The 18,949-nt window shown below is 32.9% G+C and overlaps 2 protein-coding genes across 2 annotated transcripts in view; both read right to left on the reverse strand.

Annotated features, from left to right (window-relative positions):
* Positions 1 to 30: 30 nt before the first annotated feature.
* Positions 31 to 9,565, reverse strand: LOC108744818 (tyrosine-protein phosphatase 10D; the record flags this gene model as incomplete). The annotated part of the gene is made up of 17 exons (XM_025975030.1): positions 31 to 487; positions 555 to 703; positions 772 to 1,029; positions 1,087 to 1,273; positions 1,335 to 1,569; positions 1,751 to 1,860; positions 2,804 to 3,000; positions 3,058 to 3,324; positions 3,388 to 3,797; positions 3,863 to 4,141; positions 4,198 to 4,479; positions 4,543 to 4,815; positions 4,875 to 5,408; positions 5,470 to 5,657; positions 5,715 to 6,090; positions 6,326 to 6,607; positions 9,307 to 9,565. Coding segments are annotated over 17 exons (4,566 nt in total), but the record flags the coding sequence as incomplete, so codon positions are not given.
* A 7,711-nt stretch (positions 9,566 to 17,276) lies between these two features.
* Positions 17,277 to 18,949, reverse strand: part of LOC112904615 (tyrosine-protein phosphatase 10D-like) — a 20,200-nt gene continuing 18,527 nt past the window's right edge. The window contains exon 2 of the mRNA XM_025975094.1: positions 17,277 to 17,600. Coding sequence (XP_025830879.1) covers positions 17,292 to 17,600 — 309 coding nt within the window. The 3' untranslated portion in view covers positions 17,277 to 17,291. The remainder of the gene's footprint in view (positions 17,601 to 18,949) is intronic.

The following is an 18,949-nucleotide window of genomic DNA, read 5'->3' on the forward strand; positions in this document are numbered from 1 at the left end:
AGTTACCTTAAATATTGTTAATATTTGTGCGTAACAGTAAAAAAAGCTATCGGTGGTAAAAAAGCTAATTCTATAATAACTTACTAATAACTAAGTGCACATTTACCTACTTATTATAAAAGTGTAATAAGTGATATTGAGACAAATAAATTAAAAGTAAATAGTGAAGCTGCAAAAAAACGGTGCTGTTAATTACACTGTACATATTTATTGTAAAACCTGGCCTTTGTTTAAAAAATCCAAACACTTACCTTCGAACCCTTGGTTTTCATGTATTTCTCTAGGAGGTCCAGTCAATTCTTTCCCTTCCAGTACTGTCAGGAGGCACTGATGGATACAGATGTATTGCTGTTCGGTCTGCACCATCCAAACTCGCTCTTTACGCATTTGGTAAACGATTCCGAAAATGTCCACGTAATCCATCACTTGAATCTGCTGTAAGATACGATCCAAGCAAATGAATGTACCGGATCTTCCGACACCAGCACTGAAACAAAAAATGACAATGATTATTTTATCGTTAAATTTCACGATTATTTGTAATCTAATATTACCTGCAGTGTACCACAACTGGTCGTTGGTCTGCCCCTATCCTTTCCCTGAAGGCCCTGACGAACCTGACCAGAGTATGGGGTGGATTTGGAACTCCAAAGTCTGGCCATGTCGTGAAATGGAAATGCCTGATGACACGCTGGACGTCGCCCTGAAATAAACCAGAATACAAATTGGTGGTCACACATCAGTCAATTCATACGCCATAGCAACACTTACCCTACAGACCATGAACTCTGAAACGTTCCAATCAGGGTATCTGGTCTCGTTCAGAATTTGCACGGAAATGTCCCCGTAACATGCGGGCATAGCGTCGTAAGGCCAGTAATGGTCACACTTTTCCCGACCTTTTTCCACGCATCTCGTTAACATTACGATGGCTCTCGAGTTCGATTCCCAGACCATTCTCCAAAAATCGTCTCTGGTCGAATGAAGTGGCCCTTGTGTCACTATGAATTCTCGTGGAGAATTGTGTCCCTAAAAAGACATTATAAAATAGATTAATGATGAAAATAATCATGTAATTGTTATTACCGGAACATAATTGGCATTTATATAATCCGAGCCTTCTTCATCATCTACTGGTTGCAATTTGAATCTGGAATGGTCATATGGCAATATATTCGTGAAACGATTCTTTGGCCTATTGCAAGGTAGGTCGGCAAAAGTGCAAGGTTGATCCCTTCCAACATGCTTCAGTTCCTCGAATTCCTCACTAAACCTGATAAATAATATAAATGTTATACATTTTAATAACTATTCTCATAAATAAATTATTTTACCTAAAGTCAGAGTCTGCCGACATGATTCGATAATGGTTCGAAAAATTTTCTACTCTAATTGGTCGACTGGTTACGATTACAGAGTCAGGCAAAGACATGTTATCGTTAACCCTTGCTTCTGTTGCCTTTCTGCCAGCAGACCGTCGTTTTCTTATCAATATAACCGTTATAAATAGTAAAGCTATTAGAATAATTGGAATTATTACTCCAAGAATTATCGGAGTATTGTCTTGATCTGAAATAAAAAGTAATAAAATCATAAACAAATCCGCGTCCGCAAAATAAATTAAAAATAATTTACTACATTGCACAGCAAAATACTTACAGTCTAATTTTACCACATCAGAAGCTTTAGAAAAGGAAATAAAATTTGTTTATAAATGCAAGATGGTAATGATATTCTTTTGTAATGTTACCTGTTTGAATGGGGAAACTGTAACTGGTGTCCGTGAATTTATCTGGAGCCGTAAAGGCCCTTATTTTTACTCGATACGTGGATCCAGATTTCAGAGGTCCATTACAGTACCCAACTTTACGAATATCACAGGATTCCGCTCCAATGGTGAAGTCCTCGANTCGTCTCTGGTCGAATGAAGTGGCCCTTGTGTCACTATGAATTCTCGTGGAGAATTGTGTCCCTAAAAAGACATTATAAAATAGATTAATGATGAAAATAATCATGTAATTGTTATTACCGGAACATAATTGGCATTTATATAATCCGAGCCTTCTTCATCATCTACTGGTTGCAATTTGAATCTGGAATGGTCATATGGCAATATATTCGTGAAACGATTCTTTGGCCTATTGCAAGGTAGGTCGGCAAAAGTGCAAGGTTGATCCCTTCCAACATGCTTCAGTTCCTCGAATTCCTCACTAAACCTGATAAATAATATAAATGTTATACATTTTAATAACTATTCTCATAAATAAATTATTTTACCTAAAGTCAGAGTCTGCCGACATGATTCGATAATGGTTCGAAAAATTTTCTACTCTAATTGGTCGACTGGTTACGATTACAGAGTCAGGCAAAGACATGTTATCGTTAACCCTTGCTTCTGTTGCCTTTCTGCCAGCAGACCGTCGTTTTCTTATCAATATAACCGTTATAAATAGTAAAGCTATTAGAATAATTGGAATTATTACTCCAAGAATTATCGGAGTATTGTCTTGATCTGAAATAAAAAGTAATAAAATCATAAACAAATCCGCGTCCGCAAAATAAATTAAAAATAATTTACTACATTGCACAGCAAAATACTTACAGTCTAATTTTACCACATCAGAAGCTTTAGAAAAGGAAATAAAATTTGTTTATAAATGCAAGATGGTAATGATATTCTTTTGTAATGTTACCTGTTTGAATGGGGAAACTGTAACTGGTGTCCGTGAATTTATCTGGAGCCGTAAAGGCCCTTATTTTTACTCGATACGTGGATCCAGATTTCAGAGGTCCATTACAGTACCCAACTTTACGAATATCACAGGATTCCGCTCCAATAGTGAAGTCCTCGACTGTACTGTTTTGGAATGGATAATAGGGTTCCATAACTTGATAAGGGGGCCACACAGAATAGGCTTGCACGTCCCTCCAAGAAGGCATTTCGAGCCCCGAAGAATTTTTAGTGTCATCTTCAGCAACGATTATTGCATAAGAAATTACCTACAAAATAAAAATATTACATACACTTACAAAAAAAAAAAAACAATAAATACTCACGGGTCCGTTAGCTTCGCTGAAATAATTTTTCCTGAATCTAATTTGTATGCTAGTCGTACTCTTGCAAACTTCGGTAGGAACAACTTGCATACTAGGTTTTGGTGGTGCTAAAATTGGCATTTTCTGCTTCCACACCGTTTCCGGACCGAAACCAATCCTAGTTTCGGCTTGAATCCGGAAAACGTACGTTTTACCAGGAATGAGATGCTTGATTTTTCCTTTGAATGTCTGAGGACTAAAATCTTGGAATACTGTATGTGCAGAACCCTAAAATTTTACAACAAAAAAAATAACATATCCTACCAATAAAAGAAATAAAAATATTTTCACCTCCAATCCGTAAGTGATGGTAAACTTGCGTATAACTCCATTCTGTTCAGTTATTGGTAAGGCCCATTCAAAAGAAATTTCGCTTGGTTGTATGTCAACTGGGTCGAATTTTTCCACTTTTCCCGGTACTGATTCCTTTGTTTGGAAAATTGCACTTACCGGAGTGGATTTTCTCAATATGGTTGATTGGGTTCCACTCCTGACAACGACTGTAAACGTGTAATTTCGATGCGGTTTTAAATCATTGATAGTTATCGAATTATGCAAACTCAAATTCTGTATGAGAACATTTTCAGAAGTTAAATATTGAACTTCGAAAGCATTGTATTCTCCTCGCGGAATTCCCCACGTTAACGTTATTTCAGTGTCGCTGATATACGTTGCGTTTATACCTGTTATCGGTTCAGGATCTGAACAAAAAAATTAAATACGTAATATTCAACAATTTCAACTCCAACATTCATTAAAAACTTACAAAGTCTGTCCTGCCGTTGTAATGGCTGGCTAGCAACGTTTTCGGAAACGGTCCAAACCGTTATATTATACAATCTCCCAGGTATAAGACCAGTAAATGTAACAAAACGTTCAGAATCATTGGCCAGTTTTTCTTGAACAGAAATGGTAGCCTCAGATAAGGAAAATCTGTAATGATCAAATTTGGAAATGGTCTGAGGAGTTGGAGTATAACGCAAGCTCAAAGAATCGGTCGACTGTTGATTATTGACGACCACCACTTCCGATTGTATAAGTGGCACTAAAATATCAAACAAATATTAACAGATAGACAATTACAAATTAGTAGTCATTTACTTGTTCTTGTTTTGAGTATTGTAACTCCACTTTCCAGTCCATTTGATATTGCGTTGATTTCGAAAACGTATTCAACTCCAGGCATTAGATCTCCGATGATGATTCGAATATGACCAGTGCCATTTTGATTTTGACTTTCGTTGCGTTTGTTTATTTGTGTGGGATTGGTTGCTTCCCACCATCGAATGACGTAATACTCAATTTTGCCTTCAGGACGTGGCCAGTCCAACGTAACATTATTCGAATCGACCATGGGTATAACATTTGTAACACGATTGGGAGCTACAAGAATATAATAGAAAAAAATGGTAAGACCACGAAGAAAAAATCAATCGAATTACTCACCAATGGTATGATTGAGCTGTTGGGGTTCGTTACTTTCCAACCCGTAGCTCACTGTATTGATTTGAATTGTGTACCTTTCGCCGGGGGTCATGTCCGTAACTTCGGCTTCGGTATTTTGGACAGCTGGCAATCGAACCCAAGTCCTATCCGAATCAGTTCTGTATCTAATCGCGTATTCGGAAACTAAGGAATCAGCAGGTTTGTGCCACTGAACTATCACAGTATTTTTAGCAGACGTTTTTTCGATTGTCATGTTTTGAGGCGGACGCGGAACTAAAACAAGGACAACAAAGTAACACCCCATTTACATACAAGGGACAAATATTACTTACACACTGGTTGGAAGTATTCGTGAGGTTCGCTTTTTAAATTATGCGATATAGCAAATACCTTGACTGTATACCCGGCTCCGGGGTACAGATTCGTCAAAACAATTCGAGATTCGTAGGTGTTTCTTAAAATATTTTCGAGGGTATCGTTCCTTATGAGTTGGATTTCGTATTTATCTTGTTTGGAGTTTACGTCAGATTTCCAGCTGATATTCAGCCCGTCAATCAAGGGTTTGGAATCTTCGATAATGGGTGCACTGGGTCGGGTAACTACATACAAATAACTATCGTTCGACTCCATTTTCTTCGAAACTGCTCGTACCGATATCGAATAATTTCTACCGGGTAGAAGAGTATCTAAAATTATTTGCGTCTCGTTGGTAGCAACTGTGTTGCTATCCCCTGTCGAAGTTTCAACTTCGTGATACGACACAATGTAACTTTCTTGAAAACTATCAGGATTTGCCGTCCAAGAAATATTTACAATACCGTTTTTATCATCGGCTTCCGCTTGAAGATGAATTACCGGAAGTGGTTCTAGAAACGGCAGAATTGTTTATTAACAACTTTAATAAAAAACGGATTAGAAGCTCCTTACTCAAAGTGACATCAGCTGAAGACGGCCAAGATGTTACTTTACCAGAAACGGTTTTCACCAACACCTGGTAAGTTTTACCGGGTTCTAAGTTGTCCTTAAACTCCCAAAAATGAGATTCCTCTCTCAATCTTGTTACAGGTACCTGTTTTCTAACTGTTCCCAATGAAATATGATACTTATCGAACTCACTAAAATATCACAACTACAAATTAAACATACATATGCGCGTATATGTATTCACTAACCATTTCCCATTCGGGGCATCCCAGTGGACAACAAAAGAATGTGAAGTGATTGAGCTTTTATCGAAGCTTACGTTAGAAGGTTTTAAAGGCACAGTACGGTACTGGGCAGTGGTTGGGGTCGATATTTCGTCCTCGGACATCGTTTGGACGGATATGTTATACGCCCGTCCTGGCACTAAGCCTTTAAACGCGGCTTGGGCCGGACCTGGAGGCTCGCCCTCTTTTTCCACATACAAGACACTGTCAACAGCGTCAGGGGGCTCGATTGAAACCTTATAATGAGAATAAATAGCCGCTGGGTACGGCGGCTGCCACAATACAAGAAGCGTTGTCTCATTCCGAAACCAAACTATAAATTTTCCAGGAGTGTTCGGCTCTTTAATAGGACAAAAAGTACATAATAACTTTTGAAACTTTACCACGATGAATTTTATTAGAATAAAAGGCCAGATCGAGCATTATTTTGCAAACTGGACTGAATTAAAATTGAAACAAAAATGTAAAAGTGAAATATTTCTTTACTTTCCCTGTGATTTTAAAATCTGATATGAAAATAATTTTCACAATAGACTCTTTCGGGCCGATGTTCTATGCAACCATAAATGACTCACTTGTAGTAAAGTTCCGTGAAGTGTATGCTGCGCTCTCCCTGCCCTCAAAAACTGTGAAAGCCTGAATCTGGTATGTTGCGCCAGGGGTGAGATTTCTTAAGAAGTACGGCGATCCTTCGATATCCTCGACAACGGGAATCGATATCTTGTCTAAACTAGCTGACAACGCGTTAATTTTTAGTTTAAAGTTGGAAAAATTGCCCTGAGCAGGTGGACTCCACGTTATGATTGCAGTTTTCCCGCTCCGCACGGATACAGATAAATTGGATGGAGGGTCAGGAACTATAAAAAGACAGTTATACTGCCACCGAAGTATGTTGTGAAGAAAATGTTACGCTATTCAAGCTGTTAATTACTGTATTCTATCAATAAATAAAACAATGCCGTTCGTAATATTTTATACTCTTTTAAATTAAACCTTTTTTAAAAAATATTTATTCAATGGTATATCTACTTCAATTTTCAAAATAATATCACTATACTGTACTTCCCCTACTGACAGGGTAGACACTCATTGTAATCAGTGACTAACTGCTCACTTTACACTGTCTAATTAAGATTTCCGTTGCATCCTATAATTTTACTCTCAATTTCTAAAATATTTTTCGGATACATAAGTATCAATAATTATAATAACCTGCACAAAAAATAAGAGACTACGCCCTTTACTTATCCAGCTACGACCTATGACCTGTTTAATAGTATTACAAAAGATTTATAAAAATTAAGAACTTATTACCTAACGAATTCAATGATTATTACCTCAATTTTGTTGCTTAATAACTAAATTACTTACAAATTACAAAATAGGTGTTAATGCAGTTCTTCAAGTACACAAGAAGTTAATTCAAGTACTGCCGCAAGTATAGGTACATCTTATTTATGGATATTTGTATTCTTTAGTCTTTATTATGAACTACATAATAAGTAGCAGCAACAAAAATGCAAAAACTGGTTGCAACAATTACATTAAAAATTTTGTTTGAAAGCTTTGGTAACCAATTTTAAAATTTGTTGTAATGGTATTCAGAGAAAACTGACATTGAAATTTCTTGCTTAACGTGTTAAGAAACATTATGTTCGCAATAGTGGCTACACCAAATCATTTGTAAATAATTTAATATCGTAGTTCAGCATTAAATGAAAGTTCCAATTTTAGTAACTGTCATTATTCTATAATAAGTTGGTTAATATGCACAAAAGATTAAAACTAATAGTTACTAAATACAATTTATTTAATTTCAGTTATAATGTACGCTAGCAATGAAACCACATAAGAAAACAAGTAGAATACCACCCCGCAAATAAAAATTCCTTCCCTGCTAGCCTTACGTAATATATTATTCATTTATAAAACTATTAGGTTTAAACCGCAGCTTCGCCTAAAGTATCAAAGATCATCAACGACCACATAAAACTAATCTTTCTATTCCTAAGAAACAGTATTTTTCGTGGATAAAAGGTACTTATGTCCTTTTCTGTACCCCTGCCCTGATAATATATATACAAAATTTGATGATGATCGGTTGACTGGTTAAGACGTGAAACGGTAGCAAACAAACAAGCCCAGATTCTCATTTTTAAAATTAGTTGCGAAATTTTAACTTAATTTTCTGTCAGAGGAAAACATAGAACTAACGAATTGTTGATTCTTAAATGTTTTTACACTAACACAACACTTTTTCAGGAATTATACTTTCTCATCTAAAGAAGGCACTGTGCGTAGAATAATTCTGACAAAAAAGTATGCAACTTTAAAGCTGCTTTCTAAATTAAGGAAAAAATATCTGCATTTGGCGTTTAATGCTACCATTAACCTAGTGGAAAATATTTTTTAGCCACGTATATAATTGAAATTAGGTATCATATTAAATATTAGTAGTATGTTTAAATAATTCCTTGCATTCCAATGCTACAATATTATACTTGATATACGATCCACACTAACGTTAATGCTCTGGGTAATGTTTTTCTAATAAGTACTTGAAGTCCATGGTAATAACATGAATTTTCTGCCTCAAAGGGCCTTGAACTATTGGTTTATAGCATCGTACACAATGAATGCCCTTCAGTAATGTAGGATTATTATTTGTTGTTACATATCAACTTAAATAAAAAACAACAAAAAAGTGCAAATATGATTATGTAAAAAACCTAGCCAAATTAATTAATTGATCAACTATTAAATTAATATGCAAGTCCTTCAAAAAAATAGATAAAATTAAAATCAATAGCAAATAAGATGTACCTATACGATATTTAAATGATATTTCGTTGCAAACCGCTTTATAAATGTAATTATAACTGTAATTTCATTAATCGTTTTAAATAGACTTCAGAGGGAGGAGCGAAGAAGTCACAGTTTATGCCAATTACTCATTATTAGTTTAACAAAAAAAATGCCCCTTACTTAAAACATTACCTAATTAAATGGTCATCGCCGATAATAAATGCCGTTTGGCAAGCGGCAACGTATCATACTTTAATTGCCAAAGAAATTAAGAAATCGCTTTCATTAAAGCTTGCTGACGAAATTGTATATTTACTCAAACAACAATAAGCTACTTTGGTCACTAAAAATAATGTTATTTTAGAAAAGCCAATCATAATATCTATATCATGTGGGTATGAATGACATTCTAAAACATTAAAAAAGAAATATTTTAACACGTATCAAATGGTGTGAAAATAATAACGAAAATTAATATTTAGTTAAAATTCGTCATATATAAATTGTGATGTCGCTTTTTATTTAGAAAGTCCACTCTTTTGTTATAAAAATTTAGCTAAATCATTATGAATCATATAGATGAACAGTACCTTTACTGACTCATGAAGATATCACCAAACTGCCCAACACTAATAACTGCCATTTTAAATCATTATGAAATGAGGTTTTTGCCTTTTGACTTAACTCATTAAAATTGATATCTATACATATATGCAGGTACAATCTAATATGATAAAAATATAAAAGGTACCTGTTGTAAAGTTGGCGGTCCATGTGAGAATATTGTGTGTGGCATTGGAGTAATACAAATAGAAGTCGTACTTAGTACCAGGAAGGGCTTGAGAAAACTTAATCACGTCTTGAATATCTTTGGAAGCTATGGTGGTATTGGGAGCTGGATAACCGTAAGGAGGATAATAATCTAATCTGTACACTACACCTTCCTGTCCCAAATTACCAGGAATGTGAATCACAAACTCTGTAGCCCACACAGAAATCTGTAACAAAAGAAAATAATTTTACTTAAAATAAACGACAGGTAAAATTCTCTATCGTATTTACAGGCATCAAATTGGAGTATTAGAAGAAACAACGGAAAAGAAGAAGATACTTTTCTATTAATTGAGATTTCTCATGATCTTTCTTTCGTAATTTAGATTAATTGTTCAAATGATATGTAAGTACCTCACTCTAGTCAATCCCCGTATACAAACCAGTAAAATGTCTGCATTAAACTTTACTAAACAGTCACGAAATATTTGTACAAACCGTTACAGATATAATTTTATGCTTTTCAAGTTAGCTTTAATAAACGGTGGTTGTTTTGTAACAAAACTATACAATTTTCGAAACAAATACAGAAGTTATTTGGTTATTTCGTAAAACACTTGGTGATTTTTTTCGGGAAACAATAGGATCGTGAGAAAAACTTTACCTAACAATATAAACAGGAAATTCTTGTTTAGTGTGTGCTTTCAAGTATGGGCCGTAAAACATGTATGTATACCTGGGTAATTGCACATTAATATTCTGAATTAAGAAAGTATGAAGTAAGTACTTATAGTATTTATTAGTAAAATTAGTCATGCCAGTAAAAGAAGTTAAAAATTGAAAGGTTGTTACACATTTGTCTCACTTTCAGGGACGTATGGTATAGCTACTAGTGGGCATGAGTTGATGAAAGCTCATGTTCTGATAGCTCAAGCCCATGTGCTGGTCACTGCACGAATATTAACGCGATATAGAGATAAAACATAAAAAGCACAACCCAAAACGCTTTGCTTAATTTAAAATTGTACTGCGTTTTTATTTAATGATGCAAATTTGTCTTTGTTCAAAAGCTTTTGCGATTTTTTTCCGATGAGCATGATTGTTAAATTACTTGTCCAAGAAAATTTCAGTTCCTGGCCAAAGGGTGACGAAAAATAGCATATTCACTATCTGGTAGAAAATAAACATGTCGTCTGAAGCATTCTTTACTGTCAGTGTATAGGTGCGTATATGATACGTAAAAAAAATTTCATGGAATTGAAGGCGTTTTGAATTATCTGGGATATAGGAAATTATAGTATTGTGGTAGTTTCAAGAATGATATTTTTGAGATACCTATTCCTCATAAATATTAAACGAATATGTTTAGTGCTAATAAGTATCTATATTTTTTACAATTATTTTAATTCGAAAACTTAACACCATAATATCTTTCATTTAGACTCCACCCCCTTTGTTAGTTGTTCTCTAGTTTTAAGTAAATTTAATATTGTTAGTTAGTACGTAAGAAACCTTCTCATTAATCAAATTCGCTACTAGTTTTATTTAAAACATTCTAGTAGAACGAGAGTTCAGAAACACAACTTCCGAGTGGTCTCCGGATAATTTTTTATCTTACGACTGCACAGAATATTTTTATTATCCCTTTCTGGCAACATAACATTAAGAAAAACCCTCGATTATGTGAACTAATAAAATATAGGGGTGCTCATAAAATTGAATTGTTCATATTTTCGAAAATACATTTTTTAGTATCGAAGGTTAGTAATAATAGTTATCAAAATACTGAGTTATTGCATTATTTGTTTTTGAATTTTTTTTTTTGCAGCGAAACTTATGCAAATACCTACGCGTTGTGCCTACATTGTCATAATACGAATTAATCCTGAAGTATTCAAAGGAGATGAGAAACAAGACAGAGAAAAAGAAATTGCTTGACATTTTATGAACCTCCAGGTTTTTTTTGTGATAAATCGCTTGTTTAGGTATATAAAAAATTATGTACGTATGTAAATAATAAAATGATAAAAATAATAGCTAATGTTTTGTATATGCAAGTCCTTAAAAACGTGCGAAATATTTAAATATGCCATCACGTTTTACGAGAAATAAAAATCATTTATGTGACTATAAACCACAACAGTAATTTATCTTTTGACGTTTTTTTTTTGTAACAAACAGCGAGTAACGGCTCTCCTTGCCCACACCAGTCGAAACAATAGTAGGTCGAAACAACGTTGACTCACACGTAGAAACTTAATAAATATGCATTAGGGAGTATAGAGTACTCCGCAAATAATAACAATAACAACAGTAAGCACTCTTATTAATTTGTATCCAACGAGCCACAGTATGGACAATCCCTTCGTTAAATACAATGGAAAATATAAAGCAGGATCTGTTCCATTTGCCAAATTATAAAAAGGAAAAATGTAAATTAGAAAGCGGACACTGTGATAAATATTGATTAAAAATTAAAAGGAATACTTACCCCTAAAAATGTAAATATAATTAAATAAAAAGTTATACTGCCAAATAATAAGCAAACCACTATTAATACAAAATTTAAAAATTGTAAAACTAATGCGAAAAGACGTAAAACGGAATAGAAATAGAAAGTTATCGCTATATATATATTGACATAAAAAAATAATTTTGCCAGAGATACACTTTCTAATCGTAAAAATAAGGGTTTAATTTTGAGAGAAAGCTCACACTTCGGAGAAGTTTTCAATACCATTCATTATCACACCATGATCTGGGTGTCGCAGTTCAACTCCCAACCCTTGTGGCATTTAACCCATGCCTTTAACTCCCAACCAAACGAAAGGAAATCTTTATTACAAAAAAGGCATTTTCTAACAGTAGAATCTGCTAATATGATGAATAGTCTTCGGTAATACGTACTACGGTATCTAAGATTTGGTTTAGTAATAAATATTGTGAAGAAATACATGTGAAAAGTTTTATTTATTGAATTTATTTTAATATCAAAAACCACTTTTCTTATGGATGTCTATACCAAAATCTCCGTTAAAGCGAAAGGTACATATATTTAAATCCTCTACTTCTCTTCGTACATGTTAATATAAAATATACCAAACATTATTGATTGAAATGCCAACGATAATACTGCAAAAATTACAAAAACGAGTAAATAGAAAATTATAAATTCAGGAGTTTCATACGAAACGGTGGCAATGTCAATGAAATGGCCTCAATCGTTGTTGGTCTACTTTTCCATGTAACATTCTATGGTACAATGCTTCACTTTCAGGTTTCTAGTTGTATATTTATGTATGTGTAGTATGAAAACGTATTACTGAAGCATTATATTTATTAACAGTATGCTAAAAGTATGAAAGCAAACCGAAGTGAAGAAAATGTAATTTACATTGCAATTTCACTTAATTATTTATAAAAAGAAACTTGGTGGAGACCGTAACGAAATAGATTCCAACATACCGAGAAATTTTCTTTGAAGATGAAAAATTTTTCTTTGGATCGATTTTGTTTCTTTGTTTTTTTGCATAGCGTTCGATGACATTCGGTATATAAAATATGATCGAACTTTGGCAGTGGCATTCAAAAAATTCTGTTGAAACGTGTCAAGATGATCCCTTAAATTTTGACACAAACAATAAATTGCTACCTTTGTTCTGATACACATCAGCTAGAAAGACTTCCCATCTTGTATTTCCCTCGCTGACATATTCATCAGGTAAATGAAATTTAATTGTACAGTTCTCAAGCAAATTTAATTTTTGAAACTTTCTACGTGATATTCTAGAATTGTCTGCATAAATTCGCCCTTAATCTATGCTCATCGCTATACTATGCTCACCTGTCCACGTTTCGTCCTCACAACTATCCTCTCAAGAATAGTCTTTGAATAAATAAACGATGAGTTTAAAATTTGAAGCTAACGAAGCAAACAACTGTCATTTTGGATGAAATTGACATAAGATTAAAAAATGTTCATGAACGTACAAGGGGGTAGATAAAATTTGAGAAAAATTAAGTCCAAATACAAACATGAAGACGGTCAGTTGCAACCATCTTCTTTCAATGGTATTAAACTCCTCTACAACCCCACCAATACATCAAAAATTTAAGTTCTAGAAATATAAGGATTAACTTAGGTAACTCACATGAGTTAAAATCTCAACTACATAAGGGTACCTACATATGCCAACTTCTATTAAGTAGTACCTAGTAGAAAGCATTTAAAATGTATGAAACGTGAAAATTTGTGACTCAAAGAAACAGTTACTAAACTTAATCGTAAAAAAACAGAAAAATTTACTTATTTCACGGAATTCACTCAAATGTTTCTGGTAGATACATTAATACACATGCCTGCATGTATAACTCTGACACGACAAATTACATTCTAAGTAAATCATTCCCCAATTAACAGTGTTGGGGTATTTCCTAAATAACAGTAACTGTTGACGTTAAATTTAATGATGAACTTGCAAAAATACACAGCTGCAACTGAGAACAAGACCAAGCTTATTCTTAGTTTTTACATGTCAGTATTTAGATCCATTTGAATTTTAACTGTTGGTTTATGGTGACTAGATTTTGGAAGCCACCTCAAACAATAAATGCTTTTTAAACATTTACATAACAATTACTCTCCTTCCTAAAGATATTTATTACCTGACTTTCAATAGATTGTACTTTCTTTATAAGTCAATTATTATAAAAAGTGCATGTCTACCTGTATATGAATAGATAAACTAACTGACATGTATCAATGCACAGCCCAAACCCCTCAGTAACGAGACCTGATTTTGCTTAGATACAACGTAGGAGAGCATTATTAAAAAATTTTTAAAAATTCAATCCCTAAATGGGTAAAATAAGTTTAAATCTTGATGTACGGATTATGGCACAGCCAAAAGAAGCTTAAAATTTTGTACAAAGGTTTCTTATACAACACTATCATCCAGCATCCACTATAAAATTAATTTTCACAATACTACCCCTAAAAGTGCAACAGAGGGGTGGCAATATAATAATCGTATTCCACGTTTTATATAAAATTTAATAATCAAAGTTTTATTACACATCACACAAAAATCATAAAAGGCCTATTTCATTGGTTTACTATAGTCCAGGATAATAAATAATTCGATAAAATAAGAAAACAAAAATTTATTTCGAATAACTACAATAAGAAACTACATATACCTAAAATAAATGAAATACTGACTCTAACTTCTAACAATACCTTCCGTGATAACATTTTTGCAATTCAATTCCACACAGTTCTGAAAGGTCAATGTATTCCATGACAGAAACAATTGAAAGATATTGTGCGTTCACAATGAAAGCCACTGGAGGAAGCAATTAGAAACCAAAGTAAATGCTCATTTATCCAATTTCGATTAAAAAAAAAACTGTGTGGACTACTTTTCCCTTTGCGATTTAAAGCAAAAAATTTAATTGTCAACCAATTAAAACACCGTGTCAATTAACTAACTAACCATGAACAGTGGATTAAACGGGGTAATTAATTTAATTATGCAATATGTTTTAGGATGAATTTACGTTTTGCCTACTAAAAAAATCGCTTAGTTGATTAAACATTTAAAAATTTTATGTTTTAATCTTTCATGAATAGAATAAACGCTATACAAGTTAAATATGATGTGTCACATGATACGAATATAAATTTTTGCACTAGTAATCAAAACATACCAATGACAATCTTGTTCGAATTTGTAACAACATTATAGTTCCGTTTTATCGTTACTTCGGTATGTTTGTTTTTGAATTGTTTATAATAAAAGAAATCAAAGGTTTTGATTTCATGCTTACTTAAAGTTTACAGAATTTTCTCACTTTTTCGACCCTGAAATTAGATCTAAACAAATTTAGCAGCGTTAAGGTAATTTACGCATTAACCTATTTTTTCCAGGGCCGACCTAAGCTATATTTTTCTGAATTTTATCACTTCTTCAGCTATACCTACATAGATATACGGATATGTAAAACTACCCTTTCAAAATCTTATACAAGCTTCTAAAAATCGACGTGGGTGTCAAACTACAGAGAACTGCCTTTTTACCCTTTACCATTTATTTTCAATAACTACCAATGATATCTCTAAACTTCCATACATAAATATATAACCAAAATCAGCAATTTAAAGAATTCAAAATTAAAAATAGCGTTGAACTCATTTCAGTACCCAGTACTTCAAATTAACCTAACTTTGTACTTAGTTTCTGTTTACTTCTAAACACGTTTCTCATTTGTGAATAACTAATTAAGTCCCACAAAACGATAATTAATCGAATAACTATATTTTCAATTTCGTAAAAATCACGTACGTAGTTACCTACCAGCTAAACGAACGTACTGGCTCAAATCCAAAGAGGAATCGATTCAATGAAATATTTTCATAGCATTTTATTGCTGTACACGTACCTACATTCGTAAATGAACTTCAAATACACAGATATCTAAAGTACTCGCATACGTATACGTATTTATATAGGTACCATAAATTTTTTGGCAGACCAACGGATTCGCTGACCTAATTTAAGACAACGTGAATTGCTATAATTCTGTAAGTATACATATATGCTGTAAAACAAAGAATGAAGCATTGGACGCTTATACAATTTGTTAAAACCGCAAGTTAAATTAAGAGGCACATTAAAAATAATTGTATAATACATCAGACAAAGGAACAACCAATCGCTACGCCATGAAAGTGAAAGGATTTTTAACGCACGGTTTTCACTTCTATCACGCGCACTCACTTTCGATCTCCAATCTCTAAATTATGGTTTAGAAGTAATAACCACAACAACCGTACGAATTTCTGGTTATTTTATGTAATTTACTCTTATTGGATTAAAACATAACCCAAAGTATTCTACACTTACCATACTAATGGAAAACCCTTTTATGCAAGTTAATTTTATACGTATTTCTTAAAAGAAAATAATGCACCCTTAATTAAAATAGAGCAGTTATAAATAAACAAAATTATCAGTTGGAAGCACAACTAAAACACATGCAAATGTCTAAGGTTGGTCCTGCTTTTTACGGGATTAATTCTGTCTAATACCGAGTTAATATAAAAATTGACTTTGATTTGACGATCAAATAAATAATTTTTGTAAGATTTTCTCATTTTTACTTGTGCCGATATTCACCAAAAAAAGGTGATGCTGTCTGTTTGGTGGGATTTTAAAGGAATCGTTTTTTTTNCTTCAAAAAAATAGATAAAATTAAAATCAATAGCAAATAAGATGTACCTATACGATATTTAAATGATATTTCGTTGCAAACCGCTTTATAAATGTAATTATAACTGTAATTTCATTAATCGTTTTAAATAGACTTCAGAGGGAGGAGCGAAGAAGTCACAGTTTATGCCAATTACTCATTATTAGTTTAACAAAAAAAATGCCCCTTACTTAAAACATTACCTAATTAAATGGTCATCGCCGATAATAAATGCCGTTTGGCAAGCGGCAACGTATCATACTTTAATTGCCAAAGAAATTAAGAAATCGCTTTCATTAAAGCTTGCTGACGAAATTGTATATTTACTCAAACAACAATAAGCTACTTTGGTCACTAAAAATAATGTTATTTTAGAAAAGCCAATCATAATATCTATATCATGTGGGTATGAATGACATTCTAAAACATTAAAAAAGAAATATTTTAACACGTATCAAATGGTGTGAAAATAATAACGAAAATTAATATTTAGTTAAAATTCGTCATATATAAATTGTGATGTCGCTTTTTATTTAGAAAGTCCACTCTTTTGTTATAAAAATTTAGCTAAATCATTATGAATCATATAGATGAACAGTACCTTTACTGACTCATGAAGATATCACCAAATTGCCCAACACTAACAACTGCCGTTTTAAATCATTATGAAATGAGGTTTTTGCCTTTTGACTTAACTCATTAAAATTGATAAAATTACGTATCTATACCTACATATATGCAGGTACAATCTAATATGATAAAAATATAAAAGGTACCTGTTGTAAAGTTGGCGGTCCATGTGAGAATATTGTGTGTGGCATTGGAGTAATACAAATAGAAGTCGTACTTAGTACCAGGAAGGGCTTGAGAAAATTTAATCACGTCTTGAATATCTTTGGAAGCTATGGTGGTATTGGGAGCTGGATAACCGTAAGGAGGATAATAATCTAATCTGTACACTACACCTTCCTGTCCCAAATTACCAGGAATGTGAATCACAAACTCTGTAGCCCACACAGAAATCTGTAACAAAAGAAAATAATTTTACTTAAAATAAACGACAGGTAAAATTCTCTATCGTATTTACAGGCATCAAATTGGAGTATTAGAAGAAACAACGGAAAAGAAGAAGATACTTTTCTATTAATTGAGATTTCTCATGATCTTTCTTTCGTAATTTAGATTAATTGTTCAAATGATATGTAAGTACCTCACTCTAGTCAATCCCCGTATACAAACCAGTAAAATGTCTGCATTAAACTTTACTAAACAGTCACGAAATATTTGTACAAACCGTTACAGATATAATTTTATGCTTTTCAAGTTAGCTTTAATAAACGGTGGTTGTTTTGTAACAAAACTATACAATTTTCGAAACAAATACAGAAGTTATTTGGTTATTTCGTAAAACACTTGGTGATTTTTTTCGGGAAACAATAGGATCGTGAGAAAAACTTTACCTAACAATATAAACAGGAAATTCTTGTTTAGTGTGTGCTTTCAAGTATGGGCCGTAAAACATGTATGTATACCTGGGTAATTGCACATTAATATTCTGAATTAAGAAAGTATGAAGTAAGTACTTATAGTATTTATTAGTAAAATTAGTCATGCCAGTAAAAGAAGTTAAAAATTGAAAGGTTGTTACACATTTGTCTCACTTTCAGGGACGTATGGTATAGCTACTAGTGGGCATGAGTTGATGAAAGCTCATGTTCTGATAGCTCAAGCCCATGTGCTGGTCACTGCACGAATATTAACGCGATATAGAGATAAAACATAAAAAGCACAACCCAAAACGCTTTGCTTAATTTAAAATTGTACTGCGTTTTTATTTAATGATGCAAATTTGTCTTTGTTCAAAAGCTTTTGCGATTTTTTTCCGATGAGCATGATTGTTAAATTACTTGTCCAAGAAAATTTCAGTTCCTGGCCAAAGGGTGACGAAAAATAGCATATTCACTATCTGGTAGAAAATAAACATGTCGTCTGAAGCATTCTTTACTGTCAGTGTATAGGTGCGTATATGATACGTAAAAAAAATTTCATGGAATTGAAGGCGTTTCGAATTATCTGAGATATAGGAAATTATAGTATTGTGGTAGTTTCAAGAATGATATTTTTGAGATACCTATTCCTCATAAATATTAAACGAATATGTTTAGTGCTAATAAGTATCTATATTTTTTACAATTATTTTAATTCGAAAACTTAACACCATAATATCTTTCATTTAGACTCCACCCCCTTTGTTAGTTGTTCTCTAGTTTTAAGTAAATTTAATATTGTTAGTTAGTACGTAAGAAACCTTCTCATTAATCACATTGAATAAAATTCGCTACTAGTTTTATTTAAAACATTCTAGTAGAACG

This window comes from Agrilus planipennis, unplaced genomic scaffold (genome assembly GCF_000699045.2).
Source record: "Agrilus planipennis isolate EAB-ADULT unplaced genomic scaffold, Apla_2.0 scaffold35, whole genome shotgun sequence".
Taxonomy (NCBI): Eukaryota; Metazoa; Arthropoda; class Insecta; order Coleoptera; family Buprestidae; genus Agrilus; species Agrilus planipennis.